The 26,224-nt window shown below is 44.6% G+C and overlaps 1 protein-coding gene across 1 annotated transcript; it reads right to left on the reverse strand.

Moving 5' to 3' along the window:
• Positions 1–1,614: 1,614 nt before the first annotated feature.
• LOC119445483 (disintegrin and metalloproteinase domain-containing protein 8-like) lies at positions 1,615–20,458 on the reverse strand. Its single transcript, XM_049664997.1, has 5 exons — positions 18,415–20,458; positions 18,213–18,344; positions 16,662–16,812; positions 11,629–11,739; positions 1,615–1,712 (listed from the first exon to the last, which is right to left on the reverse strand). The coding sequence occupies exons 1-5, from the start codon at positions 18,576–18,578 to the stop codon at positions 1,671–1,673; spliced, it is 600 nt and encodes a 199-aa protein (XP_049520954.1). The 5' UTR covers positions 18,579–20,458; the 3' UTR covers positions 1,615–1,670.
• Between the last annotated feature and the right edge of the window lie 5,766 nt (positions 20,459–26,224).

Genomic DNA, 26,224 nt, shown 5'->3' on the forward strand with positions numbered 1-26,224 from the left:
AACTTTGTATCTTGCTTGCCCAAGAGAGATTAAAATAATATTCACATGGAGAAATTCCAGTCCAGTTGTGCGGTCTTCCAGCTATTACGCGCTGAAATTAAACAAGAAAGCTCAAGAAATATTTTACGCGAATAAGACCAAATTTATGTTTTTAGAGTATTGTTTAGAAAGTGCAAATATTTTTTTAGTCCCCGACATTGTATTATTGCTTTTATTTTGAAGTTTCATTGTGAGGATGCTAATTAAGAAGTCGTAGGAAATCGTAATAGAGACAAAAAAGGAACTGTTTACGTAAGGGTACACATACTTTGCATTTCCCGGCAAACAGTTGAAGAAAGCAAAATATGAAAAGTATAATTAGTCTGTGCACCCATCCACACCGGATAGCAGCGCAACCAAACAGTCTCAGTGGGATAGCAAACTGTTACTCAGTCGAGTGGTGGCAACAAATCGCTTGTTCTTTTCAGAACGCGCAAGAGCTCCCGGCAATAATTCGATATCAACAGCAACAAAACTCTGAACATAGCGAATTAGTTCTGCTGAATTCTGGAAGGTGGAGGGACGTTTATGAAAGCAAAAACTGACATCCACCCGTATGTCGTACGAAGATACAAGGGAGCAACCCGTGTGGGTTTCCTTTTGGGATGATTGCTGGGTTCAGTGTCCTTTTGCTTCACGTTGTCGATTAATTCGCCCTTGCTCTGCAATCTGCTAGTCTCCTGGTTTGCTCAGATGGTGGACCGACCGCCCCGGAAAGACGTTAGACCTTGGTTCGAATCCCCGACCAGGATGAATTTTTCTTCAACAATAAAACTATGTTTCTGAGAAACCCGTGTGTGTTTCAGTTGTAGGTTCGTGCTACATGGGTGATGGCAATTTTTCCTTTCTTTGACAAGAAAACTCGCTGCCCAAAGCGGTGAGATTGAAATGAACAGCTTGCTTTGCCACTGAGACTGTTTGATGGCGCAGCTATTCCGTGCCCCCCTGGTGCGCCGTCAATTTTGTTTTTCATATTTAATTGGTTGTCCCTATTTGCGGGAAAAGCTATACACGTGATATGTACCTTGCCGGAAACAATTTGGACCGAGTCTTACCATTTTCTACGACCACTTAATTCACATCTAAACAATGCAACATTTGATCTTATATGATAGGCGTTCTGCAATAACTCGCTGCATGATAGGTGGAAAACCTTGTGTATATTGGCTGAAGACTACCTTATCTAGAGAATTACGCGTTGGGCAGTGAGGCTCTTTGCATTGCTAAATGTGTAAAGTATCATTTTTTTTTCCTATTTAGGGACCAAAGTCTTATCGTGGTAAATTTGTGTCACAGAACAATCGCGGGACATGGAACGTGAGCGGTTCCCTAACTTTATAGGCTTTTCCAAATCGCTTTTAATTATTACTGCTCTAATGCCACGTGAGGTAATAATAGTACACTAATGGCGTTTCTGTCTCCGTTCTATTAAAAGATGGGCAACAACTGTGGACCAAAACTAAGCGAACAACGCCTCAAATAAATTATTGATATGTCCCTGATAAATAAAGTAATGTAACATACTATAAAGAAACAAGCAATAGCATGCTACAAACCCGAAAGTAAAAATTATTTATTTTAGTGTTCTCGGGGCAGGGAAGAGCAAACAAATGATGTCTCTGGACATAATCCTATTGCCAATTGTGCTTTCCACAAACTCCTTTTCGGCAAGTCTGCAAAACGAGAAAATGACGATACAAATGTATCACTTTCAAGAATAGGCATCTATTTAAATTGAATGTTTGCAAAGCACTTCATGCCTTCCCGATATAAAACTATAACAATCAGTGTCTCGTGCACAAGTAATTATGTTTTAAACAAATTATCGTAAAGATTATATTAGGGGAAGAGCTTGTGTTGCCAACGGGTATTAACTGCAGGGCCAGCTATTTAGGACAGTCCCTAAGGGTGTAGTCACAGCAACAAGCACTTCCCAGCAGCGCAGCACACCTCGTATTGAGTGATTACTCAAGGCCTGATGTTGCCTACGTTGTTGAGCACATGGAAATTGGAATGTAGTCTTGCTGACTTAAGTCGTAGTGAGGAAAATGTGTTTCCACTGTGCAAACAATTTACTAAAATATGCCGTCGCCTTTCAAATACATTCGTGATATGAAGTGCTAAAAAGTTTCGAATCATACACCTTGGAATACGTGTCAAATCGGTCATGCAAAATTGAAATTCAAATGAATAAAAAATAATAATCCGCGGTTCAGTGCTGTTCAACATCTTCTTGTTAACTTGACCTTTGTGACAATCAAATTATTTTTGCTTTGAAACAACGCTACCGGTCGTTTCAGAAAATCAGTCTAGAAGTTAAGTAAACTAGAAAAAAGTGCAAAGGGCGGCGCGTTTTCTCTGCAACCCTTTTTCATAGACTTCAGTTACGGACCTGTTAAAAAGAGCTTAAATTTCTCCCTCATGTTTAATATACCGTTGTTCAAGGCTTAAGTTCTTATTTCACTGGATTAATGGCCATTATGAAATTAAAATAGCTGATATGTTTTTGCTTTTTCTTGTGATTACCCTACCAGGCAGAAACATGACCTTATTATAAAGCATTTTCGCACAAGCAACGACTGCTTTAAGTATTCATTCTTTTCTCGCATGATATTAGAATGGAATAAGCTAACTAATGAAATTGTTTCAGCACCCTCATTGTCGTTTTTTTCCTCGCAATTAGAACGTGAACTTACTAACTAAATTATGTTGAAGTGAACTGTACCTACTTGTATACTACAGTTTTTACGTCTTTATTTTCCTCTGAACAAAGTTGCTCAATACTCTCAAACGAACCCCGCATATCATTAACCTTGTTACTTTTATTGTATCGACAGGTCTTGTGCCCCTGATAGCTTGTATCTATTGTATCGATTCTATAACCTGTAACTATACTATATGTTCATGCATGTATAAGTATTTTTTTTTCTTTTTAATAATCTCATTATGTAGCACCCTGCCAAAATCCCCGAAAGGTGATTGAAGAATGTTTAAAAAAAGCCGGCAGATCTCACCCCTTGTGGGAATCGATGTTATGCGAAGCAGTGTGCGGTGAGCCTACCAAGTTAACGAAACTTTCTACCATGACAGCATTAAGACGTAGGTGGCTCTTTCATGAAGGACATGACACGCATGTCATGAAATTCAAGTCATGAGTCCTGAGGAGTCCTCTTAGCTACGCCTAAGAGAGCTTTAGGCGAAAGCCTTAGTCATGCTCATGACTATGACTTCGACCACCAACCTTTAGCCTTTTCCTTCACTTAGTACCTCATCCGAACCCATTCCATTGGTTTTTGAGTGGTAATCATTTTTTCGCAGAGTAATTGTCATTTTTGCTGAGTCATGGTATTGACTATGGCTTCTACCACCATCCTTTAGTATTTCCTTCACTTAGTACCCACGTCCGAACACATTGCCGTGGTTTTTGAGCCTTAATCTTTGTTTGATGCGTCATACTACGCATGCTTCAGGCGGGATGATATCCCAACCTGAATTTATTTCACTGAATCAATCCAGACTGCTTTAGCCCAGACTGCCCTAGCTGCGGACAACGTGGTACTTCAGACCACATGCTCTGGGGATGCCCTTCGTGACAGAGGGGCCCGCATCGATGCACTGCAGAGTGGAGCTCTGCTCTTCGGAGCGCCGACCAGTCACGGCAATTTTGGGCTGTACACAGAGCCCACGATGCGGCGCTGGAGCTCGGTCTCCCCGTCAGGACGTGGGTGCGGCCCGCGACTTCGTCGCCTCCCCGAGAGTGGGCAACGGAGCTTCTCAGAACCTTCAATAAAGTTCTTTGTCTATCTGTCCGAGTCATTGTCATTTTTGCTGAGTCATGCTCATGCCTATGACTTCTACCATTATCGTTTAGTGTTTCCTTCACTTAGTACCCACGTCAGAACCCATTTCAGTGGTTCTTGATTGTGAATCGTATCTTGCTGAGTCATTATCGTTTTCGCTGAGTCATGCTCATGACTATGACTTCTAAGACCATCCTTTAGTGTTTCCTTCTCTTAGTACCCCCGTCGGAACCCATTTCAGTGGTTTTTGAGTGTTAATCATTTTTCGCAGAGTCATTGGCATTTTTGCGGAGTCATGCTCATGACTGAGGTCTTGCATTATGCTTTAGTGTTTCCTTCACTCACCCACGTCAGAACCCATTTCAGTGGTTTCTGAGTGTTAATCTTTTTTCGCTGAGTCATTGTCATATTTGCTGAGTCATGCTCATGGCTATGACTTCTTCGACCATCCTTTAGTGTTTCCTTCTCTTAGTACCCACGTCAGAACCCATTTCAGTGGTTTCTGAGTGTTATTGTTTTTTCGCTCGGTCATTGTCATTTTAGGCAGCTGTTTTATGACCCACATGACACGCAAGTCATGACATTCATGTCATGACCCATCATTTATGTTCGTCATACAATGTTGCCATACTACGCCAATTTTGGTATCTACCAAGTTAAGGAAACGACGATGAAAGCACCAAGACGTAGGCCACTGTTTCAAGACCTACATGACACACATTTCATGATATTCATGTAATGAGTTATTACGTATGTTCGTCATACAATCTTGTCATAGTATGCCAATTTTGGTAAATACCAAGTTAACGATACGAACATGAGAGCACGAAGTGTAGGCGGCTAGATAGATAGATACTATCAAAGTGACAAATGCTTCACCAAGAAATGCTTGGCATTTAATAATAACTGACAGCACGGTGCATTAACGAGTTTATTCCGAAACAAACTAAACGCACTAATAACAGAAGTCCCAAATATAGAAGATGTGCGTCATACTAAACGGAGAATGAAACGCAAAAGGAAAGCGACTTCACTAAACCGTGATCCTGAAAAGAAACTTTGCATTGCACGTGTGAGCACGGAATTGAAGCTCTTGATAAAGGAATCCAAATAAAGGTTTTATCACGCGACACTAATGAAGGTTCATCGTGAGTCCCCTCGTAAATTTATGGCGTTACATTATTCGGTATGTGGTATGCAACTTGCTGGTGAAGAAGAGAGATTCCAAGAATGTGCTGGAAATTTTATCTCGTATTTTTAATCTGTACTCACACATGACAATGGTGTGTTACCGCTTTATGTTGATAAAAGTCAAAGACCTCCTATCCCCGATTTAAAATTGATTGAACAAGGCGTTGTGAACCTGTTAGTCTTTAAATGGGTTTATAAATATCTGACAAAAATAGATTAGTCATCTATTAGTAGCGGATGTTCTTTTGGTGCTAGGAAGCGAGCAAAAGTCGGCCTGTTCACAAAAGCGGAAAAAAGTCTTCTGTTAACAATTACAGACAAATTGCCCTCACCAGTACAACTTCCTAGTTATTTGAACCCATGAAATCGGAACATGTCTTGCATTACCAGGATCAGCATAATCGTCTTAATTGTTGTCAATATGAATTTCGAAACTGTCTCTCCAAATTATACCCATATTATAAAAATAGTTCACGATCTTGCTGAAACAATAGGTTCGCGCCGCCAAACAGACATTATATACCTGGACTTCGAAAAAATCTTTTCAACTGTAGCAGCAAAAAGCGTTGAACTGCCAAAAAACTGTCGCACCCGACAGTGTTACTTACGTTCAATACTATCCTCGAAAATCAAAATTTAACAACGTGGTTCTCCTCGTACAGTTCCTTTCGTGAACAATATCTAGACTTTGGGGGGTTACCAGTCTAGCACAAAAAAAACGATTTGTGTGGAATTAAGATTCTTCGCTGATAATTGCAGGATCTACAATAACATCAATTCAAACCGAAATGAGAGTGAAAAAAATTCTAATATGCAAAAAGTTATGAAATCGTGTGAAGAATGGTAGATGGGAGTTAAACTTTAAGAAGACGAAGTTCATGAATATAACTAGGAAGAAAATAGTCTTAATTACAATTATCAAATTAATATGAACACGCTGGAACGCGTGAGTCAATATAAATATCTAGGAGTAACCGTTACATCAGACCTACGACGGAATACCCATATATAGATACGGTAGTCTCCAAAGTTTCCAAATCGTTGTGGTGCCTGAGACGCACCATGCACAGTGCTACTCCCGATGTAAAGCGTCTCGCTCACAAATCTCTCGTAAGGCCAGTAATAGAATATGTAAAAATAGTTATACAGCCCTTACACATCAACTACCTCAAGCTTGAAAAGAACAAGCTCCACGACCGGCTCTCGAAGCAAGAACCCGACATGAAAGATGGAAATTCCTTTTTTTTTGTGTGTCCCTCTCTTCGGCTTCTATTTGCCAGTAGCCACTCTTATTATCCATTGACGTAAAATATTTTGACTCGCAAAGTCGGTGTAGTGTGTCCTCTATCCGTGGGAGGGGGCATACGTCCTTCTTTTAGTGTTCTTATTGAGCCGACAATAACCGATGGAAGAACGCAGACTCCCATTCTTCTTCCTCATCAAGACCACGAGAGGCGCCCACGGCTGTAGGTTATCGTTGCACAGCATTTCGTCGACTTGTTGCTATATAGCTTCTCGTTCTTGTGACGAAACTAAGTAGGGGCTCTGGCGGAGTGGTTGAGCGCAACCTTCAGTTATTAACGCGACAGCGTTAAGGAACCCGTGTCACAGGAAATCCTGCGTCGGTGTCGTTGGCGGAAATAATCATCCTGAACCACCCGGACCGCGCACGCCCTCCTCGTGGCGGAAGGCGTTAGCGAGCAAAACTGAATTTCTCAAATTAAAATACGCCAGAAAAATCGTAAAGTACGACTGAACCACAACCTACAGACGTGATAGCGTCGGATTGTAATTTGAATATACAAGAAAACATAATTCTCTTACGCCGAAGCTCAAACACAAACCCCTTTTACAGCATTCATACAGCGGTGCGGCGCGGTGGATTCCTTGCAAAAACACCATCCAGCAGGCGCTCACCTCCTCAGCAGTCTAGAGTTACTGTATAGACGATTTTATTTATATTCGATTCATGGGCACCGCTATCTTGGGTTCTTACGCAAACAATTTCTTAGTTTTATGAGACCTTAAGTCACGTAACACGGTCATCGAACGCTGAACGCATTTATACAACTGTTTTCATGCTTGCAAATAGACTTTAATACCGTAAACTTCGTTGTTAAAGACAGAAAACGGAAGCGTTATCAACTTAATATGGCAGCACCTGAGCGCTTCCGTAAAATGGTCTATATGGCTCCACATACAGTAACTCTAGGGCAGCCGCGCGTGGAGGCGAAGTTGGACAAAAAAGCTACAGTTGCCGGAAGCCTGATCCCGAGGAAGCAGCCAGGGATCTTTGAACGCTATCGCGTTCCACTCCTAAAGGCGAAGCTTAAGCGTTCTCCAAAATTTTTATGGGACGCTTAGCAATTAGCGTTTGTCGAATCTTTGATGACGCCGCAAAGCAGTCTTTGTTCCGGTGCAGAATACTTCGAACCTTATCCTGTTGAAGCCTGGGAAGACTTTAACTGGCGAAGGCTGGTAATAACTAGAGAAGTCGAATTATATGCAGCGTAATCCGACAGGACAAACGTATTGCTGGATTCCACAATTTCATCGATCGCGTATCCGCGGACGGCTGTCCGAGCTTTCGCCAAGGGCACCGTTTTGGAGCAGGTCCTGCGCATTCTGCGGGACCAGAACATCAAGTCGCAAACGATCATCTGGTTTCCCGAACACATGGGGCAGATCGAGGGCGCCCCGCCCAACTTCAACGAGTCGGCTCACAGCTGCCCGAGGAGTCGTTGACCGCGTAACTACCGGGTGGCGCGGCGCTGAGGTAATGGACAATCGCGACCCTTCCTCCTCATATAACGAACTTACCAAACTTTTTACATGGGACGGAGACAATATCCTCAGCCACCTAGGAAACGAGGCAGACCACAGGCGTTGACACTCAGATTACTGCAGGTCGGGGCATACCCTAAGTCCACACTGTTACACAGAATCTATCCAGAGATACAATCCACAATGTTTGAGAGCAATGCTCAGACCTAGCTGACTTGGAACATATGCTCTGGCGATTCCCCGCGTTACACGACGGCGACGATGTCACGTCGTCCAAATGGGAGGCTGCCCTAAGCAGTTCCGATCTTGAAGCACAGCTATGGGCTGTTCATTGGCCCCGCGACGCTGCAGAGAGGCTCGGCCTTTCTGTACCGACGTGGGAGCGGCCCGCTACGTGCTGACGCGCGTTCCAAGGGACTGTAATAAAGTTTTATCATATCATACCATGCGATCGACGTGCCCTTGTTGGTGAGTTTGGACTGCTGGCTGAAGCTTGTCAGCATCACTTTCCCTTTCCCTCCGTGCAGTCGAGCGATCCCTCTTGCGACGACAATTTCACGGTCGAGCAGTAGGCGTTGCTCGCCCTTGATGAAGCCTTATACGTCTGCGGGTGTTTCAGTGCCGAAGAAAATGACGATGCTGGAACGAGGGGGAATGCTGACTTGATCGTCGAGCACACTAAAGGTATGGTGGCTCAGAGAGCTCTACGGCGGTATCGTTTGAGATTCGTACAGCGTTATCGACTTCGACTTCAGGTCGATGATCAAGCCGTGTTGGTTCAGGAAGTCCATGCCGAGAATTGCGTCTCGTGAACATTGTGGGAAATAAAGAAGGTGGCAGGGTAGGTCCGGTAATGAACGCTAATTATTGCAGTGCAGATTCTAGTCGGTGTTATCAGGTGTCTTCCAGCTGTCAGGATTTGAGGGCCTTCCCATGCAATCTTAACTTTCTCGAATTTAGCGGCGAATGATCCACTTATGACGGAGTAGTTACCTCCTGTGTCCACCAGAGTGGGGACTTCATGGCCGTGGAGAAGCACGTCGAGGTCGGTGGTTCTTCGCTTTGCATTCTGGTTAGGCTGTGGCGTCGGATCACGGCTTCGTCGTGTTGTCCCGGTGCTGTGACGTCGCGTCCTCGAGCTTTCTTGAGAGGGCTTCGCTTCAAGGCGTCGTCTCGATGGCACCGTATCGTTGCGGCATCGTCGAGCTGGTTCTTACAACATTGTCGGCGGCGGCGGAGTATCTTCGGTATTTCGACCAGCCACAAACGCACTTCCATGGGTTGCTGCATTTAATTTTCCGGATAAGGGCTTGCGGAACCGCCACGGGATGACCCTGGTTGATCGGTGCTACCGCAACAGGTAGCGTACTGGAGAAGGTGAACGGGAAGGGCGTCGGCGTCTCCACTGCGTTGCAGCGATGTAGTCAGCGATGTCCCCTGGTCACTCACCAAGCTGTTGACGGCGAACCTTCGCAGTCCCAAGTCGCGGCTTTGACGCAAGCGTGGAGGTGGAACCTGAAGCGCCGGCGACGGCGGCATAGGTCATTGTTTCGGGTTGAGACTGCGGCGGTTGAGGAACTCTCAGTGACTTCTGGGTCTCCTTTCGGAATATGTCAGCAATCGAATTCACTTGGGACTGCAACGATCGGAACACCTTGCATAGTTCAGATCGCACAACTGCCCTTATCGTCTCTCGCAGATCAGTGGAGCAGAGTGCTTCAACGTCTGCGCTGTCTGGCGTCGAGCGGCGATTGTACTGTCTAGTACGCATTTCTAGCGTGTTCTCATCCGTCGTAGCATCCGTGAGAAATTCTTCTACGGCCTTGGGCGGGTTGCGCATAAGTCCGGCGAAGAGTTTTTTGCTTTACCTCACCCATGAGGAACCCAATTTCCTTCTCCTCAGGCATATCCGGGTCGGCGTGGTGGAAACGTCGGGTCATCTCTTCCGTAAAAACGGTGCTGTTCTCGTTCAAAGGCTCCACCCGTGCTTGCAGTAGATGTTCGGCCCTTTCTCTCCTGACAACGCTTGTGAATGTCTTTAGGAACTCGCTGCAGAACAGGTCCCATGTCGTCGACGAGGACTCTCGATTTTTGAACGAAGTTCGGCCTGCTTCTTCCAGTGAGAAACAGATGGGGTGCAGCTTGTGCTCAGCGTTCCACTCGTTGTAGGTTGACGATCTTCCAAATGTTTCAAGCCAGCTCTCCGGGTCGTCCGATGAAGCTCCATGGGAAGTAGGGGGCTCACTGGGTTGTTGAAGCATGATGAGGATGCTGGGGCTGCCATTGTGGTTGTTGAGTTGGCCACGATCTTCCTCGCCCTCTCAGTCGAAGTCCGTGCTCTGGGGCAAGGTTTTGTAGGTTGCGGCTTTCTCGGTGGTCTGGGTCGACGCTGGTTTTGTCTTCGGGATATGGGTTTGACGGGTGCGTCCGCTACATCAACGCGAAAGCACCTCCACCAGATGTCACGTTGTAGCGACAGTCAAAAACACAGAGGCAAAACTGTGATTGACGAAACTACCTCTTTATTGGGCGAACTTGTGCCCCTAAATGCAAGTGACATTCAAAACTCAACCATAGCGGCGAACACAGTGGATGATCGTCGAAAATCTGATCTGCGGCTCAGGCGCTGAAAGTTCGGGTCGTCGAAGGTTCCAACGTTATCGCCGCTACTCGCGCGCCTTCCAGAAAGTGCTACACAATTCGAGTCGCGCATACAATCAGGTTGCACAAGGTTCGTTGACAACAGACAACGGATAGAACCATGGATAACATTAAAGAAACTTCCGATACATGCAGGCGTGCCCTGTGCCGAGCGATAACGTTTAAGTTTTTTAGCCGGTGCAGCGCCTCCTCTACTTTTTCAATGCCAGTGCAATCACTCGCTCCGCACTGGGCGCCGTTGGTGCGCCTTAGTTCAGTGAGTTGCCGTGATGTGACGCTACCCAGAGGCTACGACTAAAGTCCCTATATAGGAAAAGTGCCTTTTGATCAACACCGCTTCTCTCTCTCTCCTGTATCTCCGATTGGACGATGATAGCACGCGCTTTCACTTCCTTATATTTCGTTTTTTTTCGCCTCAGAGCCATGTTGAAAGTCACACTGTGCAGCCGCAGTCGCCGGCGGCGGTGGCGGCGCGCGCCCTGCCTGAAAGCTTCAACGTGGACTCTCTAGGAGCCCCACCGTCGACTTGCTTTCGCAAGCAAAAAGTAAGGGAAAAAACAAGCACTTTAGGAGAGGAGACGGCGGAGGAAAGAGTAGATGGCGGTACTTATACCATCTAGGGATTTTACGTACGACTGCTTGCGTCACGCGTGCGTCTGAGCCACTGAGTGCACGCCGCTGTCGTTGCGGAGGAGATGCGGTAGACGCCTCACGCGTCTGTCAGAATTACTTCCTCCGACTTCCGTCATGAGGCGTCACCCAGAGAGTACTCTCCCCCACGACCCTAAAGCAGGCACGAACGCTAGCCGATGGGTGTGAGTAGGAAAGGGTGGTGAATGGTTGGATCTGCCGCATCTGGTTGGAATTGAAAAAATAGAGGAGGCGCTGGCCGGTAAAAAGTGGTCACCAGAGAAAGATAAACAAGTACATGTGTCAATACAAAGCTCTAGCGTTGATCTCCACAGGCACATTGATTTTCTTGGATAAGGCTTTCCAACTACGAGGAAGCTTATTATTCCGTAGTTGTCCCATACTGCAGTCATTAAAAAAAGGTAAATATGAAAAACACGAGAGAACGTTTTATATCTTCCCGTCAGTTTGTCTCCTTATATGCAACTAATTACAAAGAAAACGTGCGGAGGTAAGCACTCACATTTCCCTCTTTACATTCCATGCCTTCCAGTATACGTACAACCCTGCACCAGGAGCCCTCGGGTACGTCGAAGCAACACTGCATTTTACACTTTTGGGTGAGGGCTTCAGTCTGAAAGTAAAGAGGTCGTTAAATAACCGTCATTCTTATCTCATCCAGGCACAATACACGTAAGCAGTGATGTTTCACCTCTCAAGAGCTACACCTAAGGGAAGAATGGCACCCTATCAAAACATTGTAGGGGAATTTGTAGTCACAGAGATCTGGTTATACATATACAAGAAAATATCACTTCGTCGTTGAATTTTAATTCAAAATCTAGCGGCTTGCAGCTGGATAGGATTTCGGCAGCTTAAAACAGTGCAATCAGTTTTCTATGACCTGTCAGTTTTGTGGTTTAAAAAATAACTTTGGGCGTATCATGTGCTGTGTTTCAAAAACGACGACGAAACCTAGCCACCAAAAAAGAGCAAGACACTCAAAGAGAGGACTGTCGAATCGCTTACTGACTGGTATAATTAACCGCGTAATCCGAGTTCAGCTTCACAATATTATGTCAAGAATTGACGTGCAGTCGTGAGTTAGCGATAGCTTCTGGATCCAAAAGATATTAACGCGAAAGCGTTAAGGGCCTTGTGTCGCCGAAAATCTGGCGTCGGCGTCCATGTCGGCGTCCGTGGCGGAGAAAATCATCCCCAACCACGCCGACCGCGCAGGCCCTCCGCGTGACGCAAGGTTTTGGTAAATAAAAATTGACTTTTTCATAGTAAAATTTGTGAAAAAATGGTAAAGTACGACTTAGCCACAACCTGCATACAGAGTGGCGTCGGATTATAATTTGAATGTGCGAGAAAACATAATTTTGTTACGAGGAAACGGAAACACAAACCCGTTTTCCAGCATTTCTACCATACCAACAGGGGCACGCTCGGGTAGTTTACTTGCGACAATGCTATCCAGATGGCGCTCGCGTCGCGGCCATAGCGAACAATTAATAAAATAATAAAAAAAGGTGCTAGGACCTTCACATTTTAATATAAGACGACTTATATTGCCCCTGAAAAAAACGTCTTCCCAGCAATGCATTTCTGTTTAAAAGTGAAGCCAACTTTAAAAAATTCGATGCGAGCGGGGCCCGATAACGCTATTGCGTTCCACTCTTAAAGGCAAAGCTTAAGCGTCCTCCAATTTTTGTCAGTCTCTAATAACGATCACTCCGTACATTCAGGTAATTACCATTTATCATTTTAGGGGAGGTAATTGACATTCGGAGGGTATAGATACAAGAATAAATGTAGCTTATATCAATAGCGATCGCTATGTAGACGACATTGTCCAGTTGAGCCACGTTAGTAATGCAATACTTCAAATGATTCAGCACATTAACTGGGTACGTGTGACGCTATATAAGCTGAAAAATACTGGCCACTGACCCAAAAAAGAGAACAGGAGTTCACAATTGTCAGTCAGTCACTTGGATCTGTGAATGATTTCTATCACTGGCAAGTAAAAAAGTGAAAACTTCCACACAAATACAAAATGTTGAAATGCATATACCGCCACTGCCACGGCATATAGGGCATCTTAATTGTCGATGAAAAGAAAGACTATATTCAGTGCACTTTGGCTGTATTAAGGCATGGACGAGAACATAAAAATAACAAAGCACCTAAAGGTTCTAAAGGTTAAGGTTCGGACAACGAGCGATAAAAATGAAAATTTAAACTGTGTCATTTGAGACAGCCGCGGCTTCTACTATAGATATACATCGTGCTCCTGTGGTAAGTGCACAATGTTCGATTTTCGTATAGGCTACCGCAGTTTAAAGCAAATAATTATTTTGCTAGCACCAGGTGGGTAGATGTCTCCCCTCGTTCACACGATAATTCAATAATACGTTCAATATCATGAAAATCCGTGTCCCATGGTGGAATCGATACCTTTAACCTCTAGCAGAGCAGCCGGCTGCTACAAACGTAAGAGCACGATTCCACGCAGATTTCTAGTGTCAACGTCAACTCGCTTTTTGCTATGACTCGCGTCTGCATCACGTCACATCACGCCACAGTTTTCGCCCGTGCGTCCCGAACGGGAGCGTGCAGAATGGACCCAGTGCCTTCGGGACCGGCCCACACTCTAGAGTTCCTTCCTCGTAGCAGATAAGATTATGAAGACGCTGTGTGACATTTAGAACCTTCAGTATCGACCCAGGTCGTAAGGTAACAGGTGTTCGCGTATCTTTGCTGGAATAAAACAAAAAGGTTCTCATGCCATCGCCGTCGTTGTGCGGTAGCATTGCCTTCCGCCAGCCATTATTACTGTCACAGGTTACGACGACATCCGTCTGTCGTCGTGATTGCAAAGACGGCCGGCCGGACTGAAAAACAAACCCTGTTTAGATCGTTTAACTGCTGCCGCAATAAAACCTTCGCTATCCGATAATGCGCGAGTCACTTCCTTATTCACCAATGCGTCTTAATTGGAAGCAACTCCTTAGCTTGGTCAAGTCCAGCTCAAGATAACGCCTGATGTGAACATACCCATGATGTCCATTGCATTATTTGGGCTCGTTCCCGTCAGGCGTTATGCTGAGGCGCGCTTTACCAAGCCATGCAGTGGCTACAAGTTAAGACACATTTCTGAATGCCGTAGTCAGTCCCGTCTCAATAACATTATTCACGAACGATCTCATGCGTTCATAAGTACCCAAACAAGAACATGAGTCCTAGATGCTGAAAATGGGGCCGGAAACAACGCAAGGACGTTCTCATTTAGAAAGATAGTTGGTTAGAAAACGTGTCACATTTAACACATCTAAATGGCAGATATACTTCCTACACGAATTCAGTAAAAGAAATTATACGGATTCTGAATGACACTACTTTTTGCATTGATCATCTACGTTGGTTTGTACAACCTCTAGCTAAAAACCGCCTGCAAATATAAAAACAAGAACAAAAAATACATAAGAAATTACTCCGTCCTCCCTAAATATTCCCTCAGTGAGCCTTGTGTGCTTAATATAAACGGCAGGTATGGTTCGGCAGGTCACGTGGTGAATGGAAGCAGGTTTCTCGGCTTCTTTCATATACAGGTCTCGAAACGCCTCAGAGACATATACACCACTCATCATCATTCATACATGCAAGAAAAAAGCACAGATGTTAACAAGATTACGGATAAGAAGCGCCGAATAAAAAAAAAGGCTTTCTGTCCCAAAGCAACATTGGGGCTATGAGAGACGCGGTAGGGGTGTTTCACTGTGTGTAAACGCGTGCAGCCTGCGACAAGGTAATTGTTCAGTTTAGCGGCCTTCGTACGGTGGCCAGTGAGTTCATCTTCCTTATGGGCGATGCAGCCAGCACTAAACGCTCAATGCCTTCTACGATACACAAAGTAACGATGTATGTTCAAGGGTGCAGCACCGACACCCGTCCGGTCGTAGTTTCGCTTTATCACTTTCCGCGCTTGAGAGCTTCAAACATGAGTCGACTGTAGTTGCGTGCCATTTGGAAAATACTATCTAATGGGAGCTCCGCAAATAGTTATCGTGTCGTTGTCAACCAAAATGGAGATAGTTCCTTTTTTCATTGCATGTGGCATCACTTTGTTTTGATGCGGTAGGATTGTCTAATCGAAAAAAAAAAAAACGTCTATGTGTCTCAGGTGTGGAAAGTCGGTCACGTGGTAGAGATGGTATGGGAGAGCGGAGAAGAACGTTTATATATATATATATGTATATATATATATATATATATATATATATATATATATTGTAATAAATGATTCAGGACCTTAACCGAGCAAGAGTATAACAGTGGGGTTATAGCAGCTGCTATAATATATATATATATATATATATATATATATATTATTTTTCTATTTATATGTTTCTATTTATATATATTTTTCTTTTCAGCGGCAGAAGTAAGCTCCCAGTCAGTATTTGGCAATGCCTAGGCATTGTCAAATACTGACTGGGAGCTTACTTCTGCCGCTGAAAAGAAAAATGTACAGTCATTGCATTCTGCCGGTACTAACATATGGGGCAGAAACTTGGAGGTTAACGAAGAAGCTCGAGAAGAAGTTAAGGACCGCACAAAAAGCGATAGAACGAAAAATGTTAGGCCTAACGTTAAGAGACAGGAAGAGAGCGGTGTGGATCAGAGAGCAAACGGGGATAGCCGATATTCTAATTGACATTAAGAGAAAAAAATGGAGCTGGGCAGGTCGTGTAATGCGCAGGCTTAATAACCGGTGGACAATTGTAGTTACAGAATGGCTGCCAAAAGAAGGGAAGCGCAGTCGAGGACTCCAGAAAATTAGGTGGGGTGTTAAATTGAGGAAATTTCCAGGCGCAAGTTAGAATCAGCTAGCGCATGACAGCGGTAATTGGACATCAGAGGGAGAGACCTTAGGGCTGATAGACTGATAAGAAAAAATGGACTCATAATGATTATGATGATGATCTCAGTTAAAGCCAAAGTAGACTGGAGGGCCACGCGAGGGGGCACCGCAAAGGCGAGGTATCGTCAGCGCTTCGGGAAGCTCGCACAGCGGGATCATTAGGCATCGCTCTAGTCGCTAGGCTCCTGGGCGAAACTAGTCGCGCCTTTCGTTTTCCTATCATGCATAAACTAGACAAAGAATAATTCGACCCAGAGGTATAGATGCAAGATATCTGCTGTGGAAAGGGCCCTTCGCGGTTCGTGTTCAAGAGCGGTACTTTTACAATGCTGGAAGCGATGGGAAGCGTCAGCGAGCTTAGAAAGCTCACGCAGGCTTTGGTATGTGCCTTGCAAAATTTTCCGGGATCATCGCAAGCTTCCTTCGAGTCCCCGGTTTTTTTACCATGTGGACCAATGACAAGCGCCCCTTGTAATTAATTTCACCGATTTCACCCTGGAATGGGTGAAATCGGAGAGACCTCGGCATATCCCACAGGGCTTTCCAACTTATGCTGTATCGCTCAGCTGACAGCTGGCCGGTTCTCTCAGATTGGTACCTACAGGGCCTTCTGTTAAGCGACTTACCTTTTTTACATAGACTTTCCTCCCCTGTGGGTCGTCCTTCATCATCTTCTTGCAGTAATACGCCTGGCGCAGTGTTTTACCAGGAAATTTGTTTCGTCCTTGCATGTAGTTCTTGTGGGTCCGAAGGTTTATACACGCTCGCGGAAGAGTTCTGTGTGGAAGGAAGGTACATACGTTGTCTTCATGCTCTGGTGATCTTGTTTCGCGTCTGTGCAGGCAGGTTAACTCAGTGGGTATTACGTCTCAGTGTATCTCTGCAAGGCAAAGCGTTGTATGTTTGCTAGGTGTGCCATACTGCACGTCAACTAAATGTACAATTGTGGAAGCAGGCGTCTCTTATTTATGTATACAGCTGATGTGAGCGTATCTGTTTCTAGCTGGGATTGATCAGCCATCACGAATATCCCCTGTTGACGACACACCATGACCCGCGCCGAGGGCTGGTGCTTTTTGACTACCTACCGCTCGTTACGAACCATTCATTTATGCAAATTTCAGGCGGTTGAGCATTTTCCTTTTCCGTCAATTTTTGCATATGTACATAAAGAAAGAAAGAAAGAAAGAAAGGGCAGGAAATAAGGGCTGAGTTTATTTAACATGTGATACCCTTTATGGCCTGGATTCACATACTATGCACTTCTAGCAATTTTGCGTATTATTAGACCGAACGGTAGACGCCAACGACTACGATACATCGAATTGTAATAATAGTTCCGCCAAACATGTCGTTAAAATCGGAGCTTGGACTTGGATGAATAGATCTTTCGAAGCTTGACGCGGAAATTCGAGAAACAATTACAATTTTCCATGGCGCCTAGCGCAAATCTGAAGCGCACGTCACCGCGAGAGCAGGCTAGATGAGTGTTGCGGCTCCAAAGTCGCACCACTCTTGCTACTCCCGTCGGGATGATGGGTATGCAAGGGCGTTAGGCTCTGTCATTCGCGTCGATTTGTTGATTCGAAGAGCTGCAGCGAAGTTCACTGATCAATAATGTTTGAACAGTAAAGGTGACTGTTGCGTTTAATTAACATCTTAAATATCTCAACACCAACGATGGTGATCACAATATTAGCTATGGCGACTATCTAATCTTCTCATGGTAGTGCATTATTTCTGCATAATATGTATCCTGTATTTTCGATAACTATCGCTAATTACTTGATGTCGAATAATCCAGCTTTACTATTCGAGGATCATTTGATTCTGGGCTTTGGTGGAGCTCTGAGTAACTATTTCCATCAATTTATGTTGTATCTTTTGTTGTATCCTACACATTTGACATGTTCACATTTAGGTTTCATGTCTTTGTCTATAATGCAAAACCTCTAGAAAGCCTCTAAAATATTTACATGCTGCACGCAGCAAACGAATTTACGAAAAGCACACATGAACGCGCCAGTGCTTCCCAAACTTGTTCTTCCGGGTGGAAAGATCCAGGACATTTTCAGCACACATGTGTTAATTTAGGATCTAATATGTAGTGGCAATGTTCGGCTTACATGACATTTCTCTGATTCGTTTGTCTTTATATAAAAACCAAGCAAGCTTACCCCACTCTGTCACGAATCTTCTCCTGACTGCACTGAGAAAGCCGGTATTTTTTTGTACCCCCGTCTTCGTAGCTCATGAGATATCCTTCAGACCAAGGGCACCTAGGCGTCTCGTCATGTGGTGACCCTAATCTGAACAACGGAACAGCCGATCGCTATTACTTTCACTTTTCTTACCAGGTCTCCTGGTAGATGCACTTACATATGGGCAAGTTCGTGAGCCATTACTTGAGCTCCCGAGTAAGAAGTAGGGATGTCTTCGCCCACTCCTGCAGCTTCCTTTGTGCAGATTGCTCCAACAGCTCCAATTCCTGACAATGACAACGTTTGTACCCAGTGAACCATTAATGTACCATAGATGTCCATAGAACGTCATGTTTGAGACATTGCACACGTCCTATAGATATCTATATTTCTCCAAACAACGTTACAAGTACGTACCATGGATAATCTAAGTCCCATCCAGATCACGTTGCTCTAACGTTGAAAGGATGTCGCAGCTGGACATAAGTAACCTCGAATAGGTGTTCTTTTTTGGGACGCAGGACGTCCATAGAACATCTAGTGGATCTTTCCTGCTGACGCTATAATGAGCTGTATACCTGCGAGTGCCACAGTAGATGTACTATTGAATACAAATGAAATACGAACAGCAGAGTGTGTGGCCAAAACGTAACTAAAAGCACAATGTGTGGCGTCGGCCAGCGATGATTGTACACATGCATGTGGTTTCGATGCAGAGTGCGGGGCTGCTTGTCCTAGTGCGTATTACGTCACCTGTATTTTGTTGGAAACTTGTATTCTCACCCCGCCATTGCAGTGCCATTCCTATCTGTGATTACTTTTAAGGTGGCTAGCACTGTTGTTGCGCATCCAATGCATTTTTCGTGCTATTCAAATTACGATTAGACACTGGCAGCCTTGATGGTGGTAACAAAAGCAAAGCAATGCACGTTAGCAAGCTGGGTGCATGCCAGCTATATCACGCTACAGATGTAGCGATGGTGCTAGTCACCATAACAGTGTACTGCCAGGTGGGTATGGCACTGCCCGAGGAGAGATGAGAAAACAACTTTCGGACAAAATACGGGTGACATTTATCGCAATAGGGCGAGCAGCACTGCACTCTTCCTTGAGAACTACATCCCCACGCACGTGCACGACTGGCCGATGACATACACCGTATACCTTTAGTTATGCTTCGGCCACACGCTCCGCTGTTCGCATTTAATTTGTCCTCGATGGTACATCTGCTGAGGCACACTAATGGCACAGTTACCCACATTGTCGGCATGTAGCTGGTGACTTTGCTTGAAATGTTTTGTTAACGTGTAAACGTGTGAATGTGAAAATATAAACTGCAACACTTAAGGTGAAATCCTTAGATGGCTCAATGGTCGAAAAATCCGATGTCCAGCGTCGCAGCACCAAAATTCAATGGCACCAAAATTGGGGATTGAACCTTCGACCTTTGGTGTTAATTAGGTCGAAGCGAATTAAGGCACAGTTCATTAAGATAGAGTTAATTGAGGCACTCTAACCCGCGGCCTTTGTTGGGAGTTGAAACCACTTGGAGATATGGGCGAACCGGCCACATCTCCAAATTATCTCCAAGTTGGATTCCAATTGACATGGTGAAGGTAGAGTTGAACCCACTACCTTGGGTGTTCATTAGAGCGAAGTTATTTAAGGCAAGTTAATTACGGCAGAGTTAATTAAGGCACTCGAACTCTCGAACTTTGGTGGAAGTCGAACCCACGACTTTTGGTGTTAATTAAGACAAAGTTAAGATACAATTAAGGCACTCAAACCCTCGACCTTTGGTGGGAGTAGAGCCCGCAACTATTGGTGTTAATTATGACGAAGTTAATTAAGGCACAGGTAATTAAGGCACACGAGCCCACAACTTTGGTAGGAGAAAACAATAGAAGTAACAACGCATGCGAATGACAAATAATTTAATTAATGCTTCGTGAGTGCGCAGGCTTCTGCCTTCATCCTCTTCAGTGTTCGCTAAAGTGACTGTCAACTTTTATATATAGTTCTAGCGCTCATCAAAATGCGAAAACTGTGATGAGAAAACCGTAAATCCGCATTTTGATATTATGCATCATTACAAATCCTGCAATGGATAAATGAAAAATAGTGAGTTCAGTAAGCACTAGGTAAAGCACACCTGTGAAACTCACAATGTCATACCAATGTTACTTTTTTATTTATACAACTGATAAAGCTTTATTACAAAAATGATCCCAGCCACGCACATGTATGAAATTATTCATTACATGTTCTCGCTGTACACACAGGCTAAACGCGGATCTAAAAAAGAAAAAAAAACACGTAATCAAAAACAGATTCTTGAAAATTAAACTTTATTAAAACACAAGTAACGAGTAGGCAAAAAATGACTAACGAGTAGGCACAAAATGACTAGTAGGCACAGTGCCACAACTATAATTAAAAAGAATAAAACTGATTAGTAAGAGGTAGTATCACATACTAATTAATGACCAAAAGTGCATGGCCTGCTTGCCAGCAGCTGCTTCTGGGGCCACCAGATTCAAGATAGAAAGCCAGTACTTTCTAGCTGCATTGAAAAATATACGGTAAAATAAATTCCACGCAAGCAGAATCCAGAGATGGAATGTTCATCTTGATAGGCAACTTGGTCAGGCAGCTTCTCAGATCACAAAAGTGCCAATAACATAATGCTGGCAGGGACTTAGATATAGGCATTGCAAATGAGAAATATCCCTGACACTTGAAGAGGAACGCCGGAAACCAAGCGATACAAACATGTGCGAAAATTAACCATCAAAACATTGCCTCCAGAACATTCCCGTAAGCGCTCCGCAAGGCGAACAAACGTACCGCAAATAGCAGTCAGAACCACAGCTCTAAATTTCAGCACGCAACTCTACAGTTCTGCCTAGTATATACGTACAGTACTTGGGCCATGGTCAACCGCACAAAAGTCGAAAAGACACAAATAAAGCACACGCTGCTCGCACCCGTTTCGGAACATTGCTGCGCACTTGCATCGAGGCGCGTGTTGCTGAATCAGTGGCGATGCGAAGTCAAAGCTATTGCGAGTTCAAGCTTCTTTTTTTCTTTATAAACTGTCGTAATACATCAGCAAGTTAAAGGTTACGTATTTTCAACAGTGTACTAACAGATATAACTGAAAAATAAATCATCTTTGTATGAGAAAGAAAATGACGCAACCGAGACCGAAAGCATAGCGAAAAAATGGCAAAAGTATTGGCTTTTGCGCGCGGTGTCCAGCAGCAACGTTACTAGACCTCCAGCAGTGCGTGCAAAGGTCGTGCAAAATTGCAAAATAATTAATTTAATGCTTTTGTTCTCCTAGCTTCCCATTGTTAGGCATTAGAGACAATTTGCTTGTATTTCTGCGGCATAGTGCATGCATCGACTCATAACGCACAATGTACGATCAATGCACGAGAGCTTTGAATGTGCAACAGATGTCCAAATCATAAGGACATTCGACGTCCTCTGGATGACCTTTGACTGCCACGTACCAGTCGAACGTACTATAGATGTAAACTGGACGTCGTTAAATGTCTTGGATATTTGGTCTTTTGTGGTACATCCAATGGATATTTGTGGTTCACTGGGTAGTTATGTGCTTCATGTGTCCCTGAGGTGTAGCTAAGAATGCTGTCCAAATTATTACTTATGGACTGCCGTTATAATTTAACGTATACATGAGGAGATAACATGGACGGCAGTATGTTCTGGGCAAATTGTTAATTAGCCGGTGGGAGCCGTGCGTATGAAACAAAACCTGTATTTACTGTGCCATTGAAGAGGTTAGCCTGGAAACACAGCGCAACATTGTCCCCATCAATCCGTATGCGTGTCGCGTAAATTCGATCGGTGACGTTGTTTCTTTATTTAAATCTTTCCTTGGAAATGCAAATTCAGTGGCATTCTTGCCATTGAGACGTTGCGTTCAGCGTTTCCGTTTTAAACAAAAAACTACAAATACGTACGCTGAATGTTTTTTTTTACGGTATCAGGTTTTTAGATCATAAAACGTAAGTGAATGCACATTTACCAGAGAGAAATTACGGCGATTGATGCGAAGTTGCTACATCAGTTCCAGTGCAAGCAGCCTGGGGAGGTCAAGGTGACAGGGTTTAGTGTTTCGTGTTTTTGCCCATTTTTCCTATTATCGCGACGAAAATGAGGAGCAATCGGAAGCGGTGATACGCAAAGGAGTCGGGGAAGCCTATAGCTGGGCCCTTGCAGTATTTGTTGGTTGGTCACCAGGCGTCGTATGTACCTAGTTATTTTTTCTAGATTATTCGTTGTAGTCTGTACCACATATTGGTAAAAAAGTGTCGTTTTTCTGATCGAATATCAAACGCCTTCAGTCTTATTTACTAATACTCCCATTGACGTATAGCGCTGTGTGCTTGCTATACAGCGTCTATAAAACCTCGTTGTAATGTGGATTGTTGACGCAGTGTGCAAGAGCAGAATATCCAGTTAGACAGGACGTTTCACTGTTAAGAGTACTGACACACATATGTCGTTTATCTCTTAGGGGTAGTTATGTCCCACCATCTAAATAATTTTACAAAGTTATCGCTCGAAGAAAAAGACACCTGTGTGTATCTGAAATTCGCAGCAGAAGTATTCAAGCGATATCTATGTGCTGCAGTTAAGTCAACCGGATATCCCTTCCCAAGAAAAAAAAGGAGAATACGATAACTTCTATGGTATAAGTTATCCACCGACAAAAAAACTACAAAAAGACGATAAAAGCTGATGTGAGGAAATACACACTGATAAACATAATGGAATATTGGTCGAAAATGAAAATACAGAAAGTACACTGAATTACCGGAAAATAAAAATCGGAAACTCTGAACTCATGTTATATAAGGCTCACGCTGAACGAGATATTCATTTCGTCATTCACCTGACTGTAAGAGTAATCATTTGGTGTGTTTTTTCACAGACATTGTCGGAGTACATTTTTTTTTTGCTCCTGTACACCGACGGCTCTTGATATCGCAAAGTTCCTTGACCAGAAAAAAATAATTGAACACACTTGTGATATGATACAGAAGTTTACATAACTTGTACACATGGTAAAATTTAGGTAATTGCGCGCAGATGTTATAGTAGTACGAAAAACAACGCTTTCCTATACGCATAATGCCAGTACAGTACGTTCCTCGGACTATAATGCCATCTTTGTTTAGAACTACAGTGAACAAAACACTAGACTGAAACAATGTTTTGTCCTAGACATGGTATCCCCACCCTTATAACCGTTAATGTAGCACGTGTATTTATTTATTTTTACAATACTGCAGGCCCAAGGTAGGAGATCTTGCCAAGGTAGGGGTCCCCCAAAATGATTCCCATTCTAGCCGCCATGTTCATCTGCCTCACCCTCCTTTTATATATGTGCCTCGTGCCCCGAACTGCAAGGTCAGAAGTAGAAGAATAAGAAATCACCTGCACTTACCCTGTCGAGAAAATGGGGGTGACCGAAACTTGTTTCTGTATCTGACCTTCCTGGTGATTTTCTTTCTTTCTCCCTCTCTTTCTTTCTCTCGTTCTCTCTCTCTCTTTCTGTTTCTTTCTTTCTCTCTTTTTTCTATTCTTTCTCTCTTTCTTGCTTTCCCTCTCTCTCTCTCTTTCTGCCTTTCTTTTTGTCCCTGTTATGTGCTCTTTGAGCTTGGACCGTTACTGCACTAACACCAGAATCGGCCCACTTTTCAGCGTGACACCATCACCACCGACGACACTTGAGAGCCTAGAGCACGGCAAGGGCTTGGGATTACCCGAGAGCCCGGGCCCGGCCCGGCCCGTGGGCCGGGTAAAACAGTTTTTTCACGGGCTCGGGCCAGGCTCGGGCACGGCGTGTGCGTTTTGACTCGGGCCCGGGCTGGGCTCGGGTTTTTTGACGCAGGCCCGGGCTGGGCTCGGGCTTTCTGGTGGTGTGCATGTGACGTGCAGCGAGGTATTCTCGGGCGTCTAAACTCTGAAAAACATTATTTTTTGGTCTCGGGCCGGGTTCGGGCCGGTTTAGAGTCGGGCTCGGGCCGGGCTCGGGCCTAAGGTAAAGGGGTGGCGGGCCGGGCCGGGCGGGTCACGTAGATTATTTCCGAGCCCAGGCCGGGCCCGGGTCTCGCCATAAAAGTTTTGATCGGGCTCGGGCGGGCCGCCCAACGTAAAAACGTGCCCGGGCCGCGCCCGGCTGAAAAAATCGGCCAGTGCAGTGCTCTATGAGAGCCTATAAAGCTTCGCTTAAAAACGGAGCTTCGTCGGCTCCTGCCATCTGTCCGAACGCTTCTCAGGCCTTTCGCTCGCCGACTCACACATTGTAGTGGACGTATTCTCGGTTCCTATACCCATAAATAATTTTGCTGAGGCCTCAGGAGCCCTTCCAAAGATTTGCGCTCGCTCAGGATCACGTTGCTTCAGCGATGTTTTTATTGTTTCTATGTCAAACGTGAAACGATGATAATTCCACGCGCTTTTTTCCAGAAAACATCTAAACTTAAAAGTTTTGCGTTAAAGCGGCGCTTTGCACTATGTTATGAACTTTAGTTACTTCATGGCTACACTTCATTCCCATGGTAGGCAGACCGATGGTCTGCTTGGCGGCGAAGCCCGAACACCTGGTTGGAGCACAACGCGGGACTCTATGCCAGAACTCTGCGTATGATAATACCTTAATGGGGACTATATGGTTGGCGTTTCCGTGTTAGAATATATGAGAACCTTGGATGCATTCGATAACGGACGGTATGAATAGATTTCAGGGGAATAGCCTACTTTTCAAAAGAAACTGCAGAGAGCTACGGGGTCAGCTGTGACCTTATGGGCCCGTGTGAGAACGTTTAAAAGATATGAGATCACAAAAGCAACTAGCATGTCGCGTAAAAGCGTTTTTTCTTGTCTCGCAAAGCGATCCGTAGGTTTAAACACCTGCTAGTGGCCAATACTGGGGCGCTATAACGTAAAATGATTCCAAAGTGTTTTGATTCCAAACTACTGACGTCAAATTCACGTAACCACCGACGCAAGCATCGGGCGGTGACCCGCAGCGTTGTCTGAACAACCCAGTCAAACACCCTCCTCATTTATTGGAGGTCGGCTTTGTTCGCTATCAAAACCAATAACATTGTCTACACTCAGCGGTTTTTCTTATCTAATTGGCTGACAAGTCGCGTGCGTCTCCACCCTCTCGACTAGAGCATACGCTCTAGTGGAGAGGGTTCCCATGGGGCCGCGCCAGCACAGTGAAAATAGATAACCGCATGAAGAGGGTGGTGCCGGCTTCCCCGATTGATCCGTTTCGCCTTACTTAGCTTGCGGTGGCTGGTCGAAAATCGCAGCGGCGTGCAACGGAAGGATAAGAATGCCGCTAAAACGGATCCTCAGCATTTAAACGCTGGCAGAGCGATGTCGTAGGCATGCCGAAAGGGCTCGATAACGTTTTACTGCCACGCAAAAAGGTTTATCATGCGAAAATAAATACATGCTCAACGGCAGGTGCGAGTAGCGAGGGCCTGAGCGATCGGGGGGCAGCCAACTTCTATTCCTTTCGGAGCGGAGCAGTCTGTGACTGTTCAGAAAAAAGTTTCAGCTTTGTTCGGCATATTAATGCATTTTTTTTCGCGTACACGTCACTTTGACGTGGTGAGGTTTCGCGGTTTTGTGAGGTCACTTGACAGATAGGCGAAGTGGACGTAGCCAGAAAACGTTGGACCAATAGCAGTGGGCTAATGGTGAAAAGGCGTCGAAGCAGGAATGATTAATTTCTTTTGTGTGGTTTATTCATGCATAATGAGTGTATACACGTTATATCAGATGGGGAGCTATCGCGGTTTTCGTGACGTCGCGTGACAGACATGCGAAGTTGGTTGTTGCCAAAAATTGTTTTGGTCAATCGTGGAGGCTGATTGCAGAAATCGGAATTAAAAAAGTTTGGAATCATTTTACGTTATAGCGCCCCTGTTACA

Source organism: Dermacentor silvarum, chromosome 3 (assembly GCF_013339745.2).
Source record: "Dermacentor silvarum isolate Dsil-2018 chromosome 3, BIME_Dsil_1.4, whole genome shotgun sequence".
NCBI classification, from domain to species: domain Eukaryota; kingdom Metazoa; phylum Arthropoda; class Arachnida; order Ixodida; family Ixodidae; genus Dermacentor; species Dermacentor silvarum.